Raw genomic sequence first — 23,533 nt, forward strand, 5'->3', positions numbered from 1 at the left:
TAGGATATTTAGCTACATCAAACTCTGAACCTTCTTGTGAGGCTGAAGAATTGTCCTGGAGCCAAAGTCTTAACAATTATAAAGAATCATCTTGCTAATTAGTTTCTGAGAAGAAGATTTTTAAAGATTTACTCTATATATTCCTATGTAAAACTTTAACACCCCCCTCCCCAATGTGGCCTCACCCTACCCCCAGGGATCATGATTTTCACAACTTGGAATCTACACTACCTGAGGATACTTCCACACAAGTTTCAGCTTTCCTGGCTGATTAGTTTCTGAGAAGAAGATTTTTAAATAGTTACTCTATATATTCCTATGTAAAACTTCGACCCCCCCCCCCATTGTGCCCCACCCTACCCCCAGGGATCATGATTTTCACAACTTTGAATCTACACTGCCTGAGGATGCTTCCACACAAGTTTCAGCTTTCCTGGCTGATTAGTTTCTGAGAAGAAGATTTTTAAAGATTTACTCTATATTTTCCTATGTAAAACTTCGACCCCCCATTGTGGCCCCATCCTACCCCCAGGGGTCATGATTTTCACAACTTTGAATCTACACTACCTGAGGATGCTTCCACACAAGTTTCAGCTTTCCTGGCTGATTAGTTTCTGAGAAGAAGATTTTTAAAGATTTACTCTACAGCAAAACTCGTTTAGTACGAACACGGATATTGCGAATATACGGATATAGCGAAGTCATCTTGGATCCCCAGCAATGTAAATTTAATGAATTTCTTATACGGTTATAATGAATTACGGATATAAAGAAGTAATTTCTTAGGTCCCAGTGACTTCGTTATAACCAAGTTTTGCTGTATATATTCCTATGTAAAACTTTGACCCCCCCATTGTGGCCCTACCCTACCCCCAGGGGTCATGATTTTCACAACTTTGAATCTACACTACCTGAGGATACTTCCACACAAGTTTCAGCTTTCCTGGCTGTTTAGTTTCTGAGAAGGAGATTTTTAAAGATTTACTCTAAATATTCCTATGTAAAACTTCGACCCCCCATTGTGGCCCCACCCTACCCCCGGGGGTCATGAATTTTACAGCTTTGAATCTACACTACCTGAGGATGTTTCCACACAAGTTTCAGCTTTCCTGGCTGTTTAGTTTCTAAGAAGGAGATTTTTAAAGATTTACTCTATATTTTCCTATGTAAAACTTCGATCCCCCATTGTGGCCCCACCCTACCCCCGGGGGTCATGAATTTCACAACTTTGAATCTACACTACCTGAGGATGCCTCCACACAATTTTCAGCTTTCCTGGCTTTCTGGTTCTTGAGAAGAAGATTTCTGAAAATTTCTCGAAATTTTTCATTAATTTCTAATTATCTCCCCTTGAAAACGGGTGTGGCCCTTAATTTTCACAACTTTGAATCCCCTTTGCCTAAGAATGATTTGTGCCAAGTTTGGTTGAAATTGGCCTAGTAGTTCTTGAGAAGATGTTGAAAATGTGAAAAGTTTATGGACAGACGGATGGACGGACGGACGACAGACAAAATGTGATCAGAATAGCTCACTTGAGCTTTCAGCTCAGGTGAGCTAAAAAAGAGTATAAAATGAAAAAAAAATAATGAAGTGCAATGACCATCTTAAGAATTAATAAAACTATCTTAGTTTGTCCTGAAACCCCTAGCTAGTGTGCTGAATTTAAAGTTTCAGAAAACTATAAATTATATTATAATGGGGCTCTAAATTGTCCATAACTGTTGAAAAGCATGGTTCACAACTCATAATAGGTACTTTTTTGGCAACTGAAAAATTAATACATGTATTCCAAATATAAATTTCCAAACTCAACAATTATTTGAAAGTCATTTTCACAAACCATGTTCAAAATGTACAATCTGATTGCATGAGGGAAAGATCATACATGTTCATTAATGTAAAGACCAATGTGAGTAAAGCATACATTCAGGTGTTGACCTTTGATGTAACCTTTTATTAACCAATTTCTGTTTACCATACACATGATACATGAAAGGTGTTGTTTACTGCAGATCGATCACAGTGGACTAATTGTTTACCAGTAATTGAAACAGGTTTTAGATGTGATATAACAGATGATGTATGAATATTTACCTTCAAGATAATTATGTGATTAAACAGCCACAGGTAGGAGAGAGCTATGCAGACTCCAGACTGTGGCTTCAGTTGATACAATGTTTGGATGTGTAGCAAAACAGAAATAAGTTGATACCAAAACACAGGAAAACCAAAATACAAGTTTTATATTGTATAATTTTTCCTGTAAAAAAAATCCCAAAAGTAATGCAATTTTAAAATTTTTTAAATGCCCCACTCCCACTGCCAAAAAGTGGAATGAGAACACTACACATATAAATATAAACTAAATGAGCATAAGGATGGATGGTGAACCTTTATGAAACAATTTGTACAAATGATAAAAATTTCAAAAATATGTACATGTACCATGAATGATGTTAATTTGATGCTTTTGTCTATTAAGTTAAACGTGAAGTTTGATGTCTGGTAAGAAGCAATGAAGTCAGCATTGTCAATATATGCTGCCAGAAGATGAGCCACATCAGAATGAGTAGCTTATCTTACTGTCTCTTTTATCACCTCATTTGTCATTCAATATACAACAAATTCAGGAATTTAAAAGTAATACATGTATTCAATTTTTAAATGTAAAACTAAATTCACTTTCAAATGTTAAAAGGAAACTAAAATCATACTAAAATATTCAAAAAGGTACTGATACTGGAAAGTGGAACTCAAGAGAATTTTAATAGTTTGCATTAATCCAGAGGCAGTGTACTGTATCAGTCATCGTCATCTGTATCACGGCTTCTAATGCTTCTCTTGGACTTTTTGAGAGACTTAAATGTCACTTTCTCTTCTTGCACTTTTTCTGTCTTTTCTTCCATCTTGTTATCTTCCTCTTCTCCTACACCAGCACTTATATCATCCTCTTTGGAATTCAGTAACTGGTTACTTATTTTTGAAGACACTGAACTTTTGCCCTTTTTATTTTCATTTTTCACTGGTTTCTTAAAGGTAAAGATTCCTTTTGAACATGATGTATTATCTGTATTTACTGCCTCAACTTTCATCTCACCTTCTCGCAATTTCCTACGCTCCTCCAAGAATGCAAAAGCTGCCTTTGTATTAGATGATTCAGTCATATCCTCATTATCAACATCCTCCAAGGAATATTTAGTCCACTTCTCTGGGTTCATTTTATAATCAGGAGTCCTTTGTCTCCTATTCCCTCTGCTGTTATAATAAGGATGCCCTCCTCTTCTTCCCACGAACTGCTTTGGCTGAAGTTCCCTCTGAATGCTGCTGGACCCTCTGTCAGCTGACCTGTCCTCTCCCCTATCACAGTGCTCCCTCCAAGGTGGGGGACCCCGGTCCCTGTGTTGTGCTCTATGCCTCAAAGGCCCACCTCCCTCTCTGTTTGAACCTCTGCCTAGCTGGGGAGTTTTGAAGGCTGAAGTTATCGTCTCTGTGTCCACATCCAGATGATCGGATTTCTGAATATCAACATCATCATCTGTTCGAAACTTTGTGTTTTCTTCATGCTTCTTTTCAAGTTTTTCCAGATTTCCAAAAATATCTTTACACTTGCTGGAAAACTGAATGTTGTTTTCCGTCTTTAGCTCAAAAGGAGTCTCTTTTTCAGTTGCTGACATAGTGGAAGGTATCTGGAAATATCATAGAGGTCTATCAAAACAAATACAAAAATTATATTATTTGGGAGTACTTTAAAGTGTGAACCTCTGAATCAGGTGTCAAATAAACATCTTCCATCAAATCAACATAACTATATATACATCATTATTTCATTAATTTATTTTGATTGTATAACAGTTATACATGTACTTGTGTACATAATAAGTAAATATGCAAATGGATGATGCTTAGGCCGTTAGGGCTCTTATTTTGTGGAAAAAAAACTCCGACAATAAGGTTAGTGTCATGTCAAATAGTGATGAATACACGATTTGTTTTGAACATACCGTTGCAGCGAGAAAAAACCCAAAATCCGGATTGATGCAAGGTACGGTTTTCGTTATTATGTTCTTGAAAGAAGTTGTACATTTAGTTATTCGGAAACAATGATTTTTGTAAAAATACTTGCTATTAAAACGTTCTTAAAACATTAAATACCTTGCATCAATTTTTTTTGTACGATATTAAAAGGATAAATAAATAGATATAAGGCATTAAAACCAGGCGACCCTTCACAATCGTGTATGAATAAACACAGTACAACTTAACTAAGACATCTTCCGCCGGCTTTGGTGCTTTGTTTTTCGTTGAAAATATAAATCTTCGAGGGTTTTCTTTTTATCAACACGATATTTAGTAAAAATGAGTGGTGGTGTTTATGGAGGAGGTAAGTCAGATTCAAAATGTTTTGATTTTCTATTGTGTGTTTAAAGCATTTTTGGAGAAAGTAGACTTTCACTTCTCAGAAATATTCTGCATAAAAAGTAAAAATTATATGATTCTTGTATTTTTTGTTAATGCTACAAAGATAGCAGCTGCATCAAATGTGTTAAACATAAAATATTATGTCGGCAACATAAAAGTTTTAGAAATTTTTGTGATTAACATGATATGTTAATATTCACTAAGGAGTGAAATAGTGTACAGTAGAGACACCCATCAGACGGGTGATACTAAAACAAGTCCCACAGAGAAAACAAGTCCCACGTAAGTCCCACATAAGTCCCACGGCAAATGCAGCTATATATCGATATAATTATGATTGATTGTGATTAAATGTGATAAAATAATCATAATTAACACAACAAAATATTTTTATAAGCTTTTATTACGGATTTATCGACGAAAAATCAAAGATGTTGGTAAAGGTAGATAACTCGTACGTAGAATTCATACGGCAGCAGAAGAAATCTGTACACCCGCCGTTTATTGATGGATAATTCAAATTTTCTTTCACAAAATAAAATCTAATAGCAATAAAAAAAATGACTTTATATTCATCAAATAACACAAACTAAGTAAAAGTTGGGTAAGTAGACAACTCCTACGCAGAATGCATTCGCCGCCGAGAAAAGAGCACACCTGCCGCTTACCTGATGGGCGATCTTAATGTTTTACTTTTATTTTCTAACTTAAAAAATGAACATATTAATATTGATAAAAAAAAAATACCACATTTATTAATTAACACTCACTAAATTAGTAAAAATCATGAAAGTAAAAAAAAAATTACGCAGAATCCATAATCTAAACAACTAATTGCTATTTTTTTATTGTATTTATTTATTTATTTATTTTTTGTATGTTAGTCTTTTATTTCATTGTACTAAAAAATGCATAGATAAAATTATTAATTTCTTTACGCAAATTTAGAAAAAAAAAGCGCGAATGACTTAAAAATAAAGGGAAATCTCTAACACAGAATTCTTACGACTGTGGATTTAAAATGTACGCCTGCCATTTATAGTTATGTCATTTTATTTGTAAAATATTTCAGATGGCTGTAAAGTTAACATTTTGCCTTATGATTATGTTCAGAAGAGAAGTTTACTTATTGCTGTGATTAATTTATTATATTACATGAAGTTGGGTGATACGAGTTTTATATAGTCCGTATATCACTCCTTTTAAGTTTGACCCAGTTCTGTTCTCTCTAAGAACTGTCATGTTGTAAATTTTGAATTTACTGGGTGGGTGTAAATACAAAATTTCCGACATGTGTAAATTTTGTATTTAAACCCACCCAGTAAATTCATGCGTTCATTCAGGGTATTTTTTGGGGGGTGGGGGGGGGGGGGGGTATTCAGGTTTGTCGGGGGAGGGGGTCGAGGCATATTTTTGGTCACTTTACGATGAAAATTTACGAAATTTGATTTTTTTTTTCCGGGGGGGGGGGGGGGGGGGGTCCACCCTATTTTCCGAATCCAATCTAGATCAGCTCATGAAAAGTCTGTTAGTGGTAAAAATCTTCCTAAAAGTAAAAGAAAAAATCTTGCATCTACTCCAAAAAAAAAAAGAAAAGAAAAAAGAATGATGACTGAAATAAATACCGGTATTTGATGGAAGTTCATGAGTTATACTAACATATAGATGTATTGTTATTAAATTGTTATTGTCAGCAAGAACATGCATTCTAGTCTACGGCAGCTTACCGTTCACAAGACTGTTCCACGATCTTTGGGTCTAAAGACCAACTCTGTTTTAAATGTTTTTTTCTACATAATGAATGAAAAATCGTGTTTCAAAAATAGAAACCAGCAGAGATCGTCATATTTTTCGAAACCCTTACGATAAAAGAGAAGGCTTTAAAAACAAGTATAAATATATAGTTGTTTGCTTGTCAATTTTCAGGAAGGAATCAAGCTGTTTTCTCGAAATTTCCATTATATTCCCCCAATTTATTCGGAAACCTATGGAAATCTATACATATGTTAAAAGTAACTTTCTACTGAAATAAATGTTTTCGACTTCTTATTTTATCGAATTATTCATAATAACAGCTAGAATCACACAATCGTATATGTATACAAGTATGTACTTGTATATTTATAAACATGCATTTCTTTCTCTCTTTCTTTGTCTTCCCTCCTTCTTTCACTTCATCTCTTTCTCTGTCTTCTCCATCCATCTTTCTTTCTTTCTTTCTTTCTTTCTTTCTCTCTTCAATAACGGAAAAACCATACAAACATCGAGAGAGAAAAATACTTATATATATACATATATGTAGTTGAACCTGCGTTTAACTGTTCTAGTACATGTATATTTTCAATACAATTAAAATACATGTATAGAGAAAACTATCAAGCAAACGGGATTGAATGTGTAGGAAAATAAATAAATAGCTATAGGACATGCACAAAAAATCTGTGCCAATATATCAATCATTTTCAAACTGGTAGACATATTTTAATATTTTTGTAGCGAGTCGGTAAGAGTTCCACTGCAACATTCACATTCTAAATGTTCGAAAAGCAAAATGTTATTCCGACAATTTTAATGAATCACACTGAACAGAATGAATCGAAGGTCGAGAAATGTTTTACATTTGATAAAAACAGGGACGTATATACGTCCCTGATAAAAAGAAAGTCAAGAATAATGCAAGAATAATGCATGGCTGCATTACCAAATATTATTGATTTTTTAATGTATATACATTTATTTATTGACATGTGTATATGTTTTTCATACGACAAACAATTATCACTTCACTTTCCCTCAAACGGTTACACGCAGAGTTTTGTATAAAAAAAGAAAAGAAAAAAAAGAAGAAGCGGGACCATTGTCACAATCTGAATACAAACACGTTGATTAATGTATTTTTTTTATCTCTATAAATCATGTACTAATTACAAAATAACTTGCTCATTATTTCCTTTACTACTTTACTATAATATTTGGGGCTAGTGGAAGGGGGGGGGGCTACATGTCCAAAGATGATTGGTGATCGTTGGCTCTACCTATACACGTGTATATATACACGTGTTAGTTTCTTGTATATTCTGTGTGAATTGAACGGTTTTTTTGTCGCTTAAGAAACAATAGACCTTTACCTACCTGTATATTGGGAGACGACCGTGAAGCACAACGTGTACACAGCCCCCACACCATCTCTCTCTCTCTCTCTCTCTCTCTCTCTCTCTCTCTCTCTCTCTCTCTCTCTCTCTCAAATGTAGATCTACGAAACACAAAAAAGTTATGTTTCAAAATTCTATGCAGTCCACTTTTATTATTCCCGTTGATAGAGCAAGGTCGCTACATGCAACAGAATTATCAGAGTTTCTGACACCCAATTAAAACTTATATGTAATCTTTATGTGATCTATATGAAATTGAAGACGAATAACACTCAATCTTTATATATATCATGTAAACTTACACTGAACACTTAATCAAAAAATATTATAAGCCATCAGTGTTTTAACTAGTCAAACTTAAGTATAATTTCTATAGTACATTCATAACCGTAAACATTTAAACGTGTGTTACTATCTTCGAGAAGCTTATAAAATACAGAAAAACAAAATTGTTTTTGTAAAGGAAAGTATAATTCACTATTATTTACTAAACAGACCAGACATATATTAACCAAGAAGATTGCCATGTCATTGAGTTGAATCATTTTACAACGTTAAACATTGAACCGGGTGCTTTTTTTTCCTCCATTGAAAATTGAAACCAAAATATACCCGGTTACATTCGTTACACTGATATCATGCAATGTAAAATTTTGCTACAGTCTTATGAATGACGTATGTAATGTTTGTTTTTAGAAACAAAATCAGGACTTGAAGATTTACATATAGTTTAGTGAACTAGGCAGTGAAAGTCTTAGATCTAGAAATGAAAAAGAACAGGCTAACGTACTTGTGTAAGCATTCCAGATTTTATAATTATTTGTTCTCCAAAATTCATAATTTTAGTAAATTTATATGGAGAAAGAATATACGTTTAAAGCAAAGTGCACGCACATGTTCGTATATACACAATCAGTTCTGTACAATGTTAGTAACTGTTTACATCTTGAAAAACTTGGAGAAGATGTAAGAATTTTTCTTTGGCTTTGTAGATGATTTTCGATCACATACTTTTCATGAGCTGAATCTAGATGGGATTCGGGGGTGGGGAGTTGGAGTTCCGCCCCCGTGGAACAAATCAAATTTCTTAAATTTCCTCGATCCCCTCCCTTAACAAACCTGAATATACCCCTCAAAAATATTCTGGATAAACGGATGGTTTTTATTACGTTTTAATATTAATAATAATCATGTATACGAGGGTTATTAGAAAAGTTCGCGGACAAGTTGACTTGTGAGCGGACTATTTACATAATACTATCGAAACTTTTCAGATTTAACTTTTATTTTCTAAGAAATATGAAACGTTTTGTTTGTTTTAAATGCACCATAAAAAATATACAGCTTAATTATTTGATGAATATGCTTCACGGAGCATGTCAGTTTTTTTTTAATTTTTTATATTTTGTACGCATTTTTCCTTATTAAGAAAATGTACCGTTGAAGTGCATAAAAATATTTTTAAACGATATTTCATATGACATCACAATAACTTATGAGGGTCAATTTATGAAAGTTTTAAGTTGAAGAATTTCTGACCGTTTTATCGCCGAACTTGGACGAACAACGCTTGAAAATGAGTCAACAACTTTAACGTCTGTTATATTTATGGACATCTTGGAGCACCGGGCCGTCATTTAATTTTGTATGCACGCAGGAAAATCTCCGATGGAGACCAAAGGGTTCTTATATGAATGCTACTATTTTTTTTTATAGGAAAAACGTTTACAACTTGAACCACAGAGGTTTAAAGATGGAAAAACTGGGGGTTTTTTTTTAGCCCTTGCAGCACCCCCCCCCCCCCCCCCCCCTACAGCCGGGATCTTGCACTTATAGATTTCGCTTATTTACCTCATCTGAAGTCGAAACTGTGTAGACAGAAATTTTTGGACCTAAATGATCTACAATATGCCACAAAAGGCATTATACAAATGCTTGACAAATAATGGTATGAACGTGCATCTTATAAATCGGTTAAATGTCTTAAAAAGTGTGTGGAACTGAAAGGTGTTTACTTTGAAAAAGAGTAACATGTTTGACTTTCAGTTGTTTGACGTCACCTGACTTCGTGGAAATATGAAATGTTGCTCCGTAAATCTAATTCACGCAAAGTAAAAATCGCCGTATCTTTTGGGGAAAAAAATTAAATTCACATGATTTTTTGCATACTTATTTTCAAATGGTAGTCATTTAATAAAAATACGCCATCCTACAAAGTTCACAGTAATTTTGCCGTAAATCACTGTCCGCGAAGTTTTCTAACAACCCTCGTACGTACAGTTGATTAAAAAAAAAACTAAGGTAATGAAAAAATCATATCCTTAATATAGGTAGGTATTCGACAAGGGTAATTTAAACGTACACATGTACATTCCTTCGGGCTTGTGTGTTTCGTATAGACTAGTTCTTAAATCTTTCACTATATTATAATTTATCATAAAAGCCTCAGTGAAGGCATAATAATTTTTTTTTATTAATATGATCATTTTTAAGTTAGAAAATATAAAACATTAAAATAACCCATCAGGTAAGCGGCAGGAGTGCTCTTTTCTCGGCGGGCGAATGCATTCTGCGTATGAGTTGTCTACTTACCTAATTTTTACTTAGTTTGTGTTAATTAATGAATATAAAGTCAACTTTTTACTGCTATTAGATTTTATTTTGTTGGAGAAAATTAAAAATATCCATCAATTAAACGGCGGGCATATAGATTTCTTCTGCTACCGTATGAATTCTACGTACGAGTTATCTACCTTTACCAACATCTCTGATTTTTCGTCGATAAATCCGTAATAAAAGCTTATAGAAATATTTTGTTGTGTGAATTATAATGATTTTATCACATTTAATCATAATCAATCATAATTATATCGATATATAGCTGCATTTGCCGTGGGACTTACGTGGGACTTACGTGGGACTTGTTTTCCCCGTGGGACTTGTTTTAGTATCAGCGCATCAGACAACTATAATCATAGACAGTATGAGTCTGGCTCCAGTCATAGAAAATCTTGTTACCAGACTTTGACATTTCTTCGTATCCTAATTTCTTATATTAAATTTTGATTGTGAAGTCACAATCAGAAGTTTGCATTATGGAAATTCTAAAAAAACACGTTTACAATTTAACATGCTTTAACAATAGAACAGACACTGCCTGACTTTCTTAAATAGTTTTTGAAAAAAAAAACTTCAACTATAGTTGATTTTTGGGTGAGCTCTGATCAATTTCAATTTAACAATGTTTTGAATGATAAAAATCATTTAACCACCAAATGGGACTCCTACAACCAAACGGGGGTTGGTGCCCAACCTGATAAAGACTAAACTCTATCCCTTAAGATTTAGATGAGGTCAGGAGACTGTCTAATTTTAAAGCACTTAAACAGCAAGGTTCATAATACCTGCAGTTTTTATATGTATCACAATTCACAAATACCTTTTTCTCCTACTCATTTGAATGTAAGAGAACCAGTTTTCAGTGTTACCTCAGTCTTATTTTTAAGCTTTGATAATGTTGATTATGCTTTCCTTGACAAAGTAGTGTTATTATTCTGAAAATGTTATCTGTTGGCATATTTTATATCAAGGAAATTTTTACTTTCAAATTGATTTTTAGACATTTCAAAATAAAAGATGTCAGGTAACACATAGATTTAATTAGCAATGTTGACAATCTTTGAGGACACTACACAGCAGTACAGTCTTAATTTAAGAAGTCCAGTTTATACAGAAACACTACCCTAACTTCTTCAAAGTGTGTGTGTAATACTTATAAGTATGTCAAAATTCTATTCGCAGATGAAGTAGGAGCTCTTGTCTTTGATGTGGGTTCATATTCCTTCAGAGCTGGTTATGCAGGGGAAGACTGTCCTAAGGTAGTTTTATTATACATGGTACCAGGTGTACTGTACTGTATAAGGTGTTTGTTCCATCCATGTGTCCCAAACCTTACATATATTAACAATGTGCTCTTTTTAACCCTGAAATTTACATTCATTTGCTTTATCATATTTTTCTGATCTTCAAGTATTCATAATTAAATGTTAAAAAGACCAAAATTGTATGGTTTTTGTTTGTCTATATCAAGTTAAATACCATAAATTTTTGTGTCCATATCTTTAATGGGAATATACAATCATGCAACAATAATTTTTTCCATCCTACCTATGTGAATAAGAGAATTTTTTCCTACCATTTGTGTCCTAATCAATATAGGAAATGCTTTCATTTATAAAAAGATTTAGAATTTGTAAGAAAATCACACTTGTGTCATGCTGTAATGAAAATAAGGCATGTATCACTAGATGGAAGGCATTTAAACTACATAAAATTACAAGCCTTAGGAATAAGCTAACTGTATTCACAAATTCTATTAACCCATATTGAGAATTGTCAAAGCTTAAATGTGAACTGGCTTACGTGTAATTTTGTAAGTTTATACAAGTTAAACAAGTTTTAATCAGTGCGGGAATAAATTTACATGACTGGCTGACTGTGTACTTCTTATGCAATGTCACTACTATTTGACCATGTATTACATAATGTAGACCTCTAATTACATTAACCTGTGTAGCACAAATTGTCAATGTGAAGTAATATAATTGTTTGAATTACCACATGCTTTACACACTTTTCAGTCCTTCACTATCAGTTCTTTGATTCTTGAACTTTGATTTATATAGGCAGAGTTGCCTACTCACGTTGGGGTAGTGGAAGAAGGAGATACAGCAATGGAAACTGATGATAAAAGTGCACAACCAGAGAGGAGCTACTTCCTGGACACCAACTCCATCAAAGTACCCCGCAAAGGAATGGAAATCAACACATTTCTGAAAGACGGAATGAGTATGAACATTTAGATATATGCTTTTTAATTTATCAAACTTAACCCAAGTAGATTTATTATACAAAATATTGGAGTTGTTTTTGCAATAAAGGTGTTTTGTTTTTTTTTTACAGACAAATGCTTGTCCTATAACATATTACTGTGATTTCATTGATATTCATAAGCATTTTTATCTTCAATGAATATTTGTTTACATTGATCGACTGAAATATTGAAGAAACCACAGAAATGTATGAGCTCTCTATTATATGAGAAAATATGCTTATCAGAAATCGGAATTTTTTTGGAGTCATTTTTGCTGATAATTAATTAAATAAGCCCTGATTGAGACAAATACAGTATGAAATGTTAAGTTTTTAAAATGTATAATGAAGCAATTGTGATCAAAATGAAAGATCTGGGTGTGTTAATTAATTCTTTGTATGGTACTGTTTGTTATTCTTTGAAGTTGATAACTGGGAGGTGTTTGAGAAAGTGTTGGACCACACCTACAGTCGCCACATCAGATCTGAGTCACACCTCCACCCGGTCATGATGTCAGAGCCTGCAGTAAGTACCCGGTAGTCCAATAAGTCCAAATCAATGTTCACTCCACTAAAATACAATAGCCATCTCTGTCTAGCTCTCTATTCCCACAAACATACACTGCACACACGGCAAAAGGTTTGTATCCAGAGCCGAGTAATATACATGTACTGTTGTATTAATTGAATTGTTGATATAATTTTGACATTTTTAATTCATTTAAAGAATTTTTAATATCATTAGCTTTTTAAAACTGTTTTGTTACCAATTTCAGGAAGGGCCTTTATTTGAAATGTCAAAATACAGTATTTAGTCAATTTACATGTTATTTTTTTCAGTGGAACAGCAAAGCAAAGAGGGAGAAAATTACTGAATTGATGTTTGAAAAGTACAATGTTCCAGCATTCTTTTTATGTAAAAATGCGGTGCTTTCTGCGTATCCTTTGAAACATGATAATATGCTTGTGAACATCTGTGTTTGTGTAAATAGCCTTAATTCAATCTCCTACAATGAATCGAATTTTTTTTTATATTTATGAACAATAACTTTGTTAAAGCAGCAGGGGCATAGTCAGGATATTTGTCAAATTCTATTTTTCTGTTTTTATTATTTATGATGCTGTAGGAATTCGTTTCTTATGATCAACTGAAACTGAGAGTCAGCCGTAGAGTTATAAGCAAGATACAGGGCTCAGAATTCTTTGTCATGTAAACAAGGCTTGTGTTTTTGTTAACATAGGTTCAATATACCACTGAAAAAATCTTTTTCAAGCTGATTTTTGTATGTTCTTTTTCTTTTTAAGCATAAATACACAGTTCCTAACTTTTAACACATTCAATTTAGGTCTAAACCTGGAATTTTTCACTTCAACATTAAAAATGTAAAAAAAAACTTTGTTTACATAGAAAAGGCTTGTAAACTCTGTAACTCGCTTATAACTCAATAAATGACACTCAAGTTTTGGGTGCCCATTAAAAATGCCTTACTAAAGCATTGTAAAAATTAAAATCGTAAAAATAATTTTTGACCTAAATCATGACCATGCATGTCCCTTTAATGCAGAGGAAAGAACTATATATGATATGAGTTAAACTTGGCCCCCATAATTCGCCATTTTTCAAAGTGTTTCGGGTACAATAAAATGTTTTGTTATTTTTTAGAAGAGTTGATATAAATTATATTTTTCACATATGTATTTGATTAAATATGCACTCACTTGCAGTATATGACGTCAGAAGTGATGCTATTTCTTTAATTTAATCAAAATCAGTCAAAAATTGACGTTTTTCTCATTTTTTTACGAATGGTAAATATAGAGCGCATGCTTGAACAAAGAAAATTTTTTTGTCGCTTATTAGTCTTGGCTAGATACATCTCTAATTAAGATATTTTGTTTGTTCAAGCATGCGCTCCATGTTTTCTGAAAGAAAAACTGCGTGAAAACAAGCTGTTTTATGTTAAAAATGCAAAAATGGCAGGAAAAGGTTGTCTTTACAATGCCATATTTCTAAATTGTTGGCACTTAAATCAAAATGAACATTAAGTAAAAACATCACATATATATCTGTACAAAGAAAACAAAGAATTACAGTAAAATGATGATATTCATTTTAGGGGGCCATTTTAGGCCCATACCATATATAGTCCTTTAAAGACGTTTAGATTTAAAATCATATTTTCTACAGAAAATATATTTAAGTGAATTTGTTACGCTATTCCTCTCTAAAACCATGAACCATTCCTTAATCAGTGGATTAGCTTTGCCAATGGTCGATCCACAGGTTTGGTTTTAGACTCTGGAGCCTCCCATACCACAGCTGTACCTGTGTATGATGGCTATGTCATCCAACAAGGTAATTCTTCCATTACTCCACACAGCAGTAAAAAAACTAGAATTTTTTACAAGTGTCAGCCTCCATTTCCAGTGTCTCTGTTTCATTAATATTTTCCATGAATCGTGTATTATTGCTCTGAGTATGCATTGTTAAATTAAGATCAAGGTAAAAAAAAAAACCAATGAAACCTTTGCTAAATGAAATTCAATACAAAAGAGGTTCATAAAGAGACATTTTCTCTCTGCTGGTTCTTACCATAGTGTTGTAAGCAAAGCTGCATGCTTTGTGATACAATCACCTTTATCAGCCAAGAAATGTTTTGCAGAGAATTTTATTTTTTTTTCTTCAGCCATAGTGAAGTCTCCTCTAGCGGGGGATTTTATCACAATGGAATGCAAAAAACTCATGGAAGAACAAAAAATTGAGGTTATTCCACCATACATGATTAAAAGCAAGGTACATTTACCAGAATTTTATGAAATGAAGTTTTATGAAATAAAAATATATAATATTATATTTTGTCTACATCTTCATAACTACATCCTACCATGGATTTTGGTCATTCAATGATTTTTTAAAACTTGTTATTAAGGAGCCAGTGAATTTCATGGACCCTCCTAAATGGACCAAGAAAGAGCTGCCAGAGGTCACTAAATCATTTCATAACTACATGGTCAAGGTGAGATTCATCCTTTTAAAGTGTTTTATCATCTTCTCCTGATCCATTTAACCATTCATATTAATTACCGGTACAAACAACATCTTGTAGTAAAACTGGTACCAGTACATGTACATACTGTCAAAAAATTGGTATAACTCGGATTTGACTACCGGTAATTGAAATAAACTTTGTCTTGATGTAAAACATCTTTTAACAATAACTATTAAATAAACATACATGTATGTTTTCCTAGAAATTTGCAATAACCAAGTTTAACCATGATATTTTATTATCCAGAATCATTAATTGATGATTCAAAATATTTTTAATGTCCTTTAATGCATATTTCTAATAAAAATTATTGGCTATCTATATTTATTTTATAGGATGTGTTACAAGACTTTGCTTCTTCAGTTCTTCAAGTTATGGATCAGCCATATGAACAAAGGTAAGTTTATTTTTGATAAATTTTAATCTCATTAATGCTAGCTTTGGATGTGCAACTTACACTCACAGTTTGCTATATGTATGTTTATATATGCATTACAGTCAAACATGGATACAGCAAACACTTCTATAACAAATTCATGCTTACAACAAAGTTTGTTTCATTCCCCTAATCTTAGATACTCTTATAATGCATTAAAATAGAATGTACCCAGCACTTTGCTACAATTGTGTTTTACTCCAATTTGATTCAGAGTAGATGGTGCCACAGTAATTTATGGTTCTGTTTATCCAGATACTGATGCTAGTTGATATAACTTTGTCCATCTACTGTCAAATTGGTGAAATAAATATACCTAAAAATGACCTATGAAGATTTTAATTTATTAAATCTTTTAAAGGTTTAAAAAATCTACTGTTTTAGTGAGATCAGTTGATTTGTTTTACATTTCAGTCAGGCAGAAGCGATGCCCACTGTGCATTATGAGTTCCCCAATGGGTATAACAGGGACTTTGGTGCAGAGAGGTTTCGGACCTGTGAAGGGCTGTTTGACCCATCTGTTATTAAGGTAAATAACAGTTTCTAGGTGGAAAAGAACAACTATAGAAATGAAAAATTTCTATTTTATACAGATAGATAATATACATATGTAATTACTTTCTGTTTATGATTTTTTAAGAATGAAAACAAAAAAACCTAACACAGATCATTTGATACTGAGACATGTTTAAAGCTGGTTTTGGTTCTCTTTTTAAATGCACGTATTCTCTTTTGATGAATGGAGAATAAGAGTTATCTCCCTGTTATTAATAAAGAGAAGATACTTGAATTATGAGACTATTACGTGTAGCCTGAAATTTGTCATTTTGACAATTTAAAATTAATTGGACGTTATTTAAGATTGAAATTTAATCATGCATTATACACCTTTAATCATGGTATGATACCACTATTTTTGAGAAATTATATGAAAAGAACCAAATGTAGTTACATTCAGTTCTTGTACTTTATGCTGACTAATGATAGACCTATTTTCTGTTTAGGATCTCCCGAGTGGAAACAGCATGTTGAGTGTGGGGCACACAGTCACCACCAGTGTGGGAATGTGCGATATAGACATCAGACCTGTAAGATATTCTGTTTTATGCAACTTCATCATGCATGGATTTGATGGGTTCAAAAATTTGTCGTTGTTAAGTTAAAAAAAATACACTCAGCTACGTACTGTGGAACATTTTGAATTTTTTGGGAAATAAAAACAAGATTCACCCAATAAGTCTTACTAGTACATTCATAGCCCTCTGTTTCTGAATAAATAGAAATGCATACCAGTGTATTGTTTTACAGTTTGTGTTTGAGAAAAGAAAATAAACAAATGTAACTTGAGAAAAGAAAGAAACAAAAGATAAGAATGCTCTTATTTCCCTTTAGGAGAAAAGCATGTGTTCGAATATTCTTGTTGATAAATACAGGAAAAAATATTGTGGGTGCTTTTTACTCTAGTCTGAAAACAGAAATACCCATTTTTCAATTGCAGAGTTTATACAACAGTGTGATCGTAGTGGGAGGTAACTCTCTGATGCAGGGATTCACAGACAGGCTGAACAGAGATCTGAGTGCTAAAACACCGCCAGTAAGTTCTCTCCCTTGGCTTGCTTCATGTGATAACCTCTGTGGACCTATCATACATAACTTTGTTATATACATTTCTTTGTGTCTAAAGGTTTTTAAACCATGACACGTGTTACTCAAACTTTCTTCCTATATATAAACTTTTTTGGTCAATTTATTTTATCCTGTAAATAGCATATAATCTACATAGATACAGAGTATGCAGACATTATTGTACAAGCATTGATTTTTGTAGTTTAGTTGATAAAGTGATGGATTACTATTTCTAGGGATGCAGATCAAAATTTACGCATCCAAATCTGTAGATAACTGCAAGTATTTGCATCAGTGGGGTGACTAATGGCATGAATGAGGTTTGCAGGTTTTTTCCCCTTCATGTTCTTCTCCCGAATAATAAAAGACAGACTCCTAAAAATGATACAGGATATGGTCGCTGAAACATTGAAAGGGATGAGTAGTTATCTTGATTTATTGGCGCTTAATTGATACCATATCACTCAAAGGGAGAGCTATCGGAGAATGCGACGTCAGATGCAATCGGAATCACGAATCATTCCGTTGGTGTGCGTCTATTCATACATTACTGCACCGAGCAAGCCTAACTCGCTGCGCATAAGTCCCAGCACTCAAACAACTCAGCAAAAAGTGTTGTTGTTCCAGAGATGTCATAGTCCGTCATTATGCACCGGTCTAATTAAGAGCTCATTAGCAGATAAACTTTTAATTCAGAATTTAAAAAAAAAATGACACTCTCTACGTATTGAGTCCTTATCGTACCTCGCATCTTTCCCGTTTGTTTACTTTAACACCAAGCGTCCTCTATCCCTCTTCCAGTTTTTAGTGGGGAAAGGAGGAAAATCTCGGAAACAATTCCATGTGATTATTTACCCTTGCCTTTGCGCCATGTTAGGCCCGTCCAAAGAAAACATGAAGCTCGTGTTATAACATTGTTTCTGCAAGTGCAGGAACTACTTTACAGGGGGACAAGTGGTGTTGTTGCGTAATTTGTTCGACGTTTTAATGCATGTTGTGGGTTTTTTTGGCGGGGTTAATCGGGGGCGTGGTAAGCAAGGAAATATTTTCCCGGTGATTCGGTGTAACTAGACAAAAACCCGGCGTTTTCGTGATTTTATTTATCAGAAATCGGCTTTGAAGGATGAACTTCGACAGACGACATTTGTGAGAGAGCTTATAGGCTCTCTGGTCCAATGAAGCCCCATTTTTCTTTTCTTTTGAAAAGAAATGAACATCAAACAATTTTAGCAATTAACTAGTCATTTGTGTAATTATATTGAAGTCAATTTTTTTTTCGATGAAATTTCGTTCATGTGCGTAAACACACAGTGCCAAGATAAACTTGCTCGAATTTTGCAATCCTCTTTTTCAAATAATGTTTGATGTACTTGGTCAAATGTTTAAACATTAAATCTTCACATTAACGATTCATTAATTTAACATGTTTTCTTCAAAGTACAGTCTCCTTGTCATTCCTAGCTTTGATCATCTGGGTCCCCCCACCCCCGTATACGACTTAAGGTGGCTCACTACACCGTGAACCATTTTCTCAAATCGGCAGAAAATTACTTGATTATGATAGATATCATAACGGATAAGGAGTATTTAAGTCTAATAGGCAAAACAATGTGCAATTTTGGATGAAAATTACATTTTCAAAAATTTAAATCACTTAACATGAACAAATGCTCCAGGCGGATTCGGACTCATTATCTGCGGTTCAGAAGCCCAATACTTTTACCACTGAGCTACGACGATATACAACCCTATCGAACAATATAAACAGTTTAACAAAACATTTAATTCGCCATCTTGTGCCGTAGTGTCTTAAAAAGTATAAGTGTAGGTGTAGTGAGGTACCTTAAATGGCATAATATCTGTATGTTTCTTTTTCAAATTCCTACAATACCACTAAATATTAAACAAGTATACTAGTATGATGTTTTATGAAGCTTTCAACTGCTGTGTAAAATACAGAATTCGTCACAATATTGCGCCCAGAGGTTTTGTGTAAATTATCTAAAATGACGATCAGCACGTGTTGTTGAAACCTATTTCAGATCTGCAAAGATCGTTCGGGTAAAAAAGTTATGAAGCAAAAAGTTCCTATATATACACTTTATTTCCTTTCGAGATTGTTTAGATCAAGTCATCAACCGCAGTGCTAAAATTTTTTATATATTATATTGAACACAAACATCATGGCTCATTTAGATTCACACAAACTGCAAATGAAAGGTGTGAACAGTATCTGTTCTTTATAAGACACCCCAGGCACCAATATCTGTTTTATTTCTTGCAGAGCATGAGGTTAAAGATTATTTCTGCTACCGGAAGTGCAGAGCGCAGGTTCAGCAGTTGGATTGGCGGATCCATCCTCGCCTCATTGGTAAGTGACAAGAAATCGTTCACCCGTACAGCAGACGTGTTTTCGTGAAATTGGCAGGGTTACAACATCGTACGAACTGCGTGAATCAGTTGTGGATACCACAAAAATCGTGTTCATCATTATGTAATCTGTGGGAACTAATACGATATAATTGCGTGTGGAAAGAATGAAGATAAAGTTTCTTTTCTCTGAGAGAGAGAGAGAGAGAGAGAGAGAGAGAGAGAGAGAGAGAGAGAGAGAGAGCACATATCATGCCAATATTAATGTTTTGTAAAAATTACTTTCAGGGTTCTTTCCAGCAAATGTGGATCTCTAAGCAGGAGTACGATGAAGGCGGAAAAGGTTGCGTGGAAAGGAAGTGTCCGTAGTTGAGGTCATCAGTTGACTGTTGAACTTGGAGAATTCAGTGTTCAGTTCATGTGTACATAGTCATTATCATTATCCCATTACCATCTTCATCCTAATTATGTAGTTCATCTAAATGTGTATTTGTCACCTACATGTATAATAAACGAGGCCAAACAGCTAAGGTTTGTTCTTCATTGATTAAAAGACTGGCTGCTTTGAGAATCAACTTAAAATCTTGGGCTAATCTTCTATATTTGTCCGTCAATGTGCCGAGTATAAGGTGGTATGGGCCATATGTCGATATAGCTGCAAGTCTGTAGCTCCCGGTCTGAAAAAATTCGGATGGACGACCTGGGAGCTACAGTGCTACCCTTTGAAAGGTCGTCCATCCGAATTTTTTAGATGGGGAACTACAGTCCTGCAGCTAATGTCGATATTAATTTGGATTAAAGTACATGATAATGGAAATATTTCCACCGGTTTAGAATTTTCACATATTTTAAAATAATGAAGAAAAAATGCATTTTAAAAATGGTTGGAAAGGTTAAAATCCGCGTCGAGACTCGAACTCGTGCCTCACAGATTTGTAGAGAACACTCTAACCCACTACTAGTGGCACTAGTACTGCGCTTCGCTATTAGGTGCATGACAATTTTGGGAAAGAACTAATTATAAAATTACACTTGATCTTTTTGTTAATTTCGATAATTAGTACGTCACAATATGGATCGAGATACCCCATACCAACTTAAAACACTTGACGTCATATAAACAGTAACACTTGATGATATATTTTCTAGTTTTGAGGATGATACCTTAATTTGCGGGAATTGTAAATTAAATGCGATTCAAAGTTAAACTATTATACCATCTCGCAACTTGTTGGAATATAGCACTAAAAATCATCAACGTTTGCATACAAATTAGGCTTTGCGATATGGATACATTGTGACGCTACCTTCATAACCAGTTTGAACGACCAAAAAAATTTACATACTTTGATTTTTTTTTATAATTATTCATCTAAGAATGTGTAAAAGTGTTTGCCCATAAAAATATAACTGATCAGTTACAAACTTAAGACGGAACAACTAGGCTGATATTTTAAATGTTGCTAATGCTGTCGTGGGTTACATTTTAAGTTTGTTCTGTAGCTCCCTGTCCCATGTCATCTGTCCAAATTTGGGAAATCCAGACCGGGAGCTGCAGACCTAAAGCAAGTTTCTTCTGCAATGCTTGCTTTTTTTCTTGCTTACAAAAAGCAAATTCTTTAAAACAATTCTAGAAATCTGAATAAAACGTACACTAGAGTATAAAAACATCGACGACGAAAATATTACGTTCATTACATGACAGTAGATCATTTCATGTTTTATGACGTCACCATTCATACTTAATACCTAAACAACACCAAAAAGTAAAGAAATTCCATACATACATTTTTTCTTAATAAAAAATTACCTATCTAGATAGGTCTAATCGCCCCAAATGTCACATATTCAGACTTTTGCTCGTACATGTACGTACTCTAAGAGTTTAATATCAGAAAGAGAAATGGAGCACGTATGTTACTTGTGCATGTAGATTTCGTTTCTGACAGCTAAGACATCTACATCAGCTGCCACACATGACGTCTGAGTAAATTTCACGTTAATTTCCATGCTTTGTCGAGATGTCATGTTAAATGAATGTTGGTGAAGAATTCACATCTTTCTGTTTAAATGTCTCAGTCTATATCCCATAACCCCTAAGGTAAGCAGGTTAGAAAATGTCGAATTTTGACAATTTTCGACAATTGAATTACATGATTATGCCAGACGCATTACAGTTTAATTTGTTAAATGACTATGATTATATTGGCAGACGAAATGAACATTTGGTTGTTGCATGAGACTTGTACCATTAACAAAAGGACGAGACATGTAATAATGTTAAACAAGAGAGACGCCAAGTGAGGCCAAATCATGAATAGATAATTGTCAAGGTCAATAACGAAACACTATATATGATATGACAGTTAGTTGTTTCTCTAGACTACATGTATATATAATTACATTTGAGCCTGTATTAAATAATTTACACATTTACTAACTGAAAAAATCAAACGATTTTCACCGTTGTCTTACTATCTAGTAGTTTTTTGTATTGATCAATGCTTTGTGTGCAATGTATATTGAAAAACAACATGCAGAAATTGATTCGAGCACAACTGCTAAATGCATTACCAATATGAGGTAAATATATTCCTGATAAGATTTCACAATGTTTACTAATAGCATACAGTTGTTGATTATTGGGACTGAATTGAAGACAGAAATACTGCCCGAGCCCGAAGAAGGCCAAGTGTAACGTTTTAAGGCTCCTGTGCCTATTGTTTGTTGGGGTTTTTTTTTTTGCTTTGTTCAAACGTTTTAAATTCAACAGTCGTTATCCGTCTTAACTTTAGTTTATTGCTATTCGAATTTGTTAAACTTAAGAGGATTCTTTATCACTTACGATTGACCAATAAGACCCACCGACCTCTTGCATTTTTTTAACAAACCATCAAACAGAACTTGTATATATGGTTCTTATGGGGGTTCACCACCAAAAAATGAGATCGTTTTGCACTTAGCCAGTAGGGACATATTTCGGACGAACTTCATGGGCGTTCAAACGAAAATTCGTTTAAATTAATGACATTTGTTGAAACTGGTGTTGGGACAAATTTGTGAACAAGAGCCGCGGACGTGCCGGTTTACGGTGAATGGTGCGTGGGATCAGACAACAAGGCAATTTATTACCAATCGTTCTGTACCAGCAAGATGATACACCAGACAAACACCTGAAATACCTGTCTTTCCGAGGAAGAACATTTCATAATCATTGACAGACCAGGTCGTAGTTAATAAATCTGTGTTTGTGACCACGAAAATTTTGAGGAGGCGGTGTGTGTTAATCCCTCCCTGCACCCCCTTCCCTCCTTCCACGAGAGCCTGCTATGCTGCATTTACATGCTTTGATTTAATTTCATATATTATGTTAGAATTTAATCGTCCTCGGGGAAATTCTCATGATCGGAGTTCTACAATGGATTAGGAAAAGTGCTACATCTTGCCACTTTTAATGCAATGGGGAATCTAAACATGCTTAAGATAATGGCCTCACTGTAAATACTAGTTACACAGAATCTAAATCAAGCATGCTCTTGCATCCTTAATTCACAAACAGTTAGATAAATACCTCTGTATGACACTGATTGACAGGCACATGGCGCTCT

General features: G+C 33.9%; 2 protein-coding genes across 3 annotated transcripts; one reads left to right on the plus strand and one right to left on the minus strand.

The window, feature by feature from the left end:
* Window positions 1-2,284: 2,284 nt before the first annotated feature.
* Window positions 2,285-4,075, minus strand: LOC105348703 (uncharacterized). 2 transcript variants are annotated; one of them, XM_011458229.4, is made up of 2 exons: window positions 4,002-4,075; window positions 2,285-3,686 (listed from the first exon to the last, which is right to left on the minus strand). In XM_011458229.4, exon 2 carries the CDS (start codon window positions 3,672-3,674, stop codon window positions 2,802-2,804), a length of 873 nt encoding a protein of 290 aa, XP_011456531.3. In that variant the 5' UTR covers window positions 3,675-3,686; window positions 4,002-4,075; the 3' UTR covers window positions 2,285-2,801. The 2 variants fall into 2 exon arrangements, with proteins under 2 accessions (XP_011456531.3, XP_019918056.3); XM_020062497.3 differs by having other exon boundaries at window positions 2,285-3,705; window positions 4,002-4,069.
* A 158-nt stretch (window positions 4,076-4,233) lies between these two features.
* Window positions 4,234-20,455, plus strand: LOC105348702 (actin-like protein 6B). The gene is made up of 14 exons (XM_011458227.4): window positions 4,234-4,381; window positions 11,373-11,449; window positions 12,257-12,419; window positions 12,869-12,969; window positions 13,284-13,381; window positions 14,705-14,799; window positions 15,131-15,237; window positions 15,374-15,460; window positions 15,829-15,890; window positions 16,344-16,458; window positions 16,934-17,017; window positions 17,428-17,523; window positions 19,840-19,926; window positions 20,214-20,455. The coding sequence occupies exons 1-14, from the start codon at window positions 4,357-4,359 to the stop codon at window positions 20,292-20,294; spliced, it is 1,278 nt and encodes a 425-aa protein (XP_011456529.1). The 5' UTR covers window positions 4,234-4,356; the 3' UTR covers window positions 20,295-20,455.
* Window positions 20,456-23,533: the final 3,078 nt, after the last annotated feature.

Source organism: Magallana gigas, chromosome 5 (genome assembly GCF_963853765.1).
Source record: "Magallana gigas chromosome 5, xbMagGiga1.1, whole genome shotgun sequence".
Taxonomy (NCBI): Eukaryota; Metazoa; Mollusca; class Bivalvia; order Ostreida; family Ostreidae; genus Magallana; species Magallana gigas.

Coding starts and splice junctions, on each gene's coding strand:
- LOC105348703 (XM_011458229.4), bottom strand. CDS start 3,674: ATGTCAGCAACTGAAAAAGAGACTCCTTTTGAGCTAAAGACGGAAAAC.
- LOC105348702 (XM_011458227.4), top strand. CDS start 4,357: ATGAGTGGTGGTGTTTATGGAGGAG. Junction 4,382..11,372: donor TGGTGGTGTTTATGGAGGAG/GTAAGTCAGATT, acceptor TTCTATTCGCAG/ATGAAGTAGGAGCTCTTGTC. Junction 19,927..20,213: donor GATCCATCCTCGCCTCATTG/GTAAGTGACAAG, acceptor AATTACTTTCAG/GGTTCTTTCCAGCAAATGTG.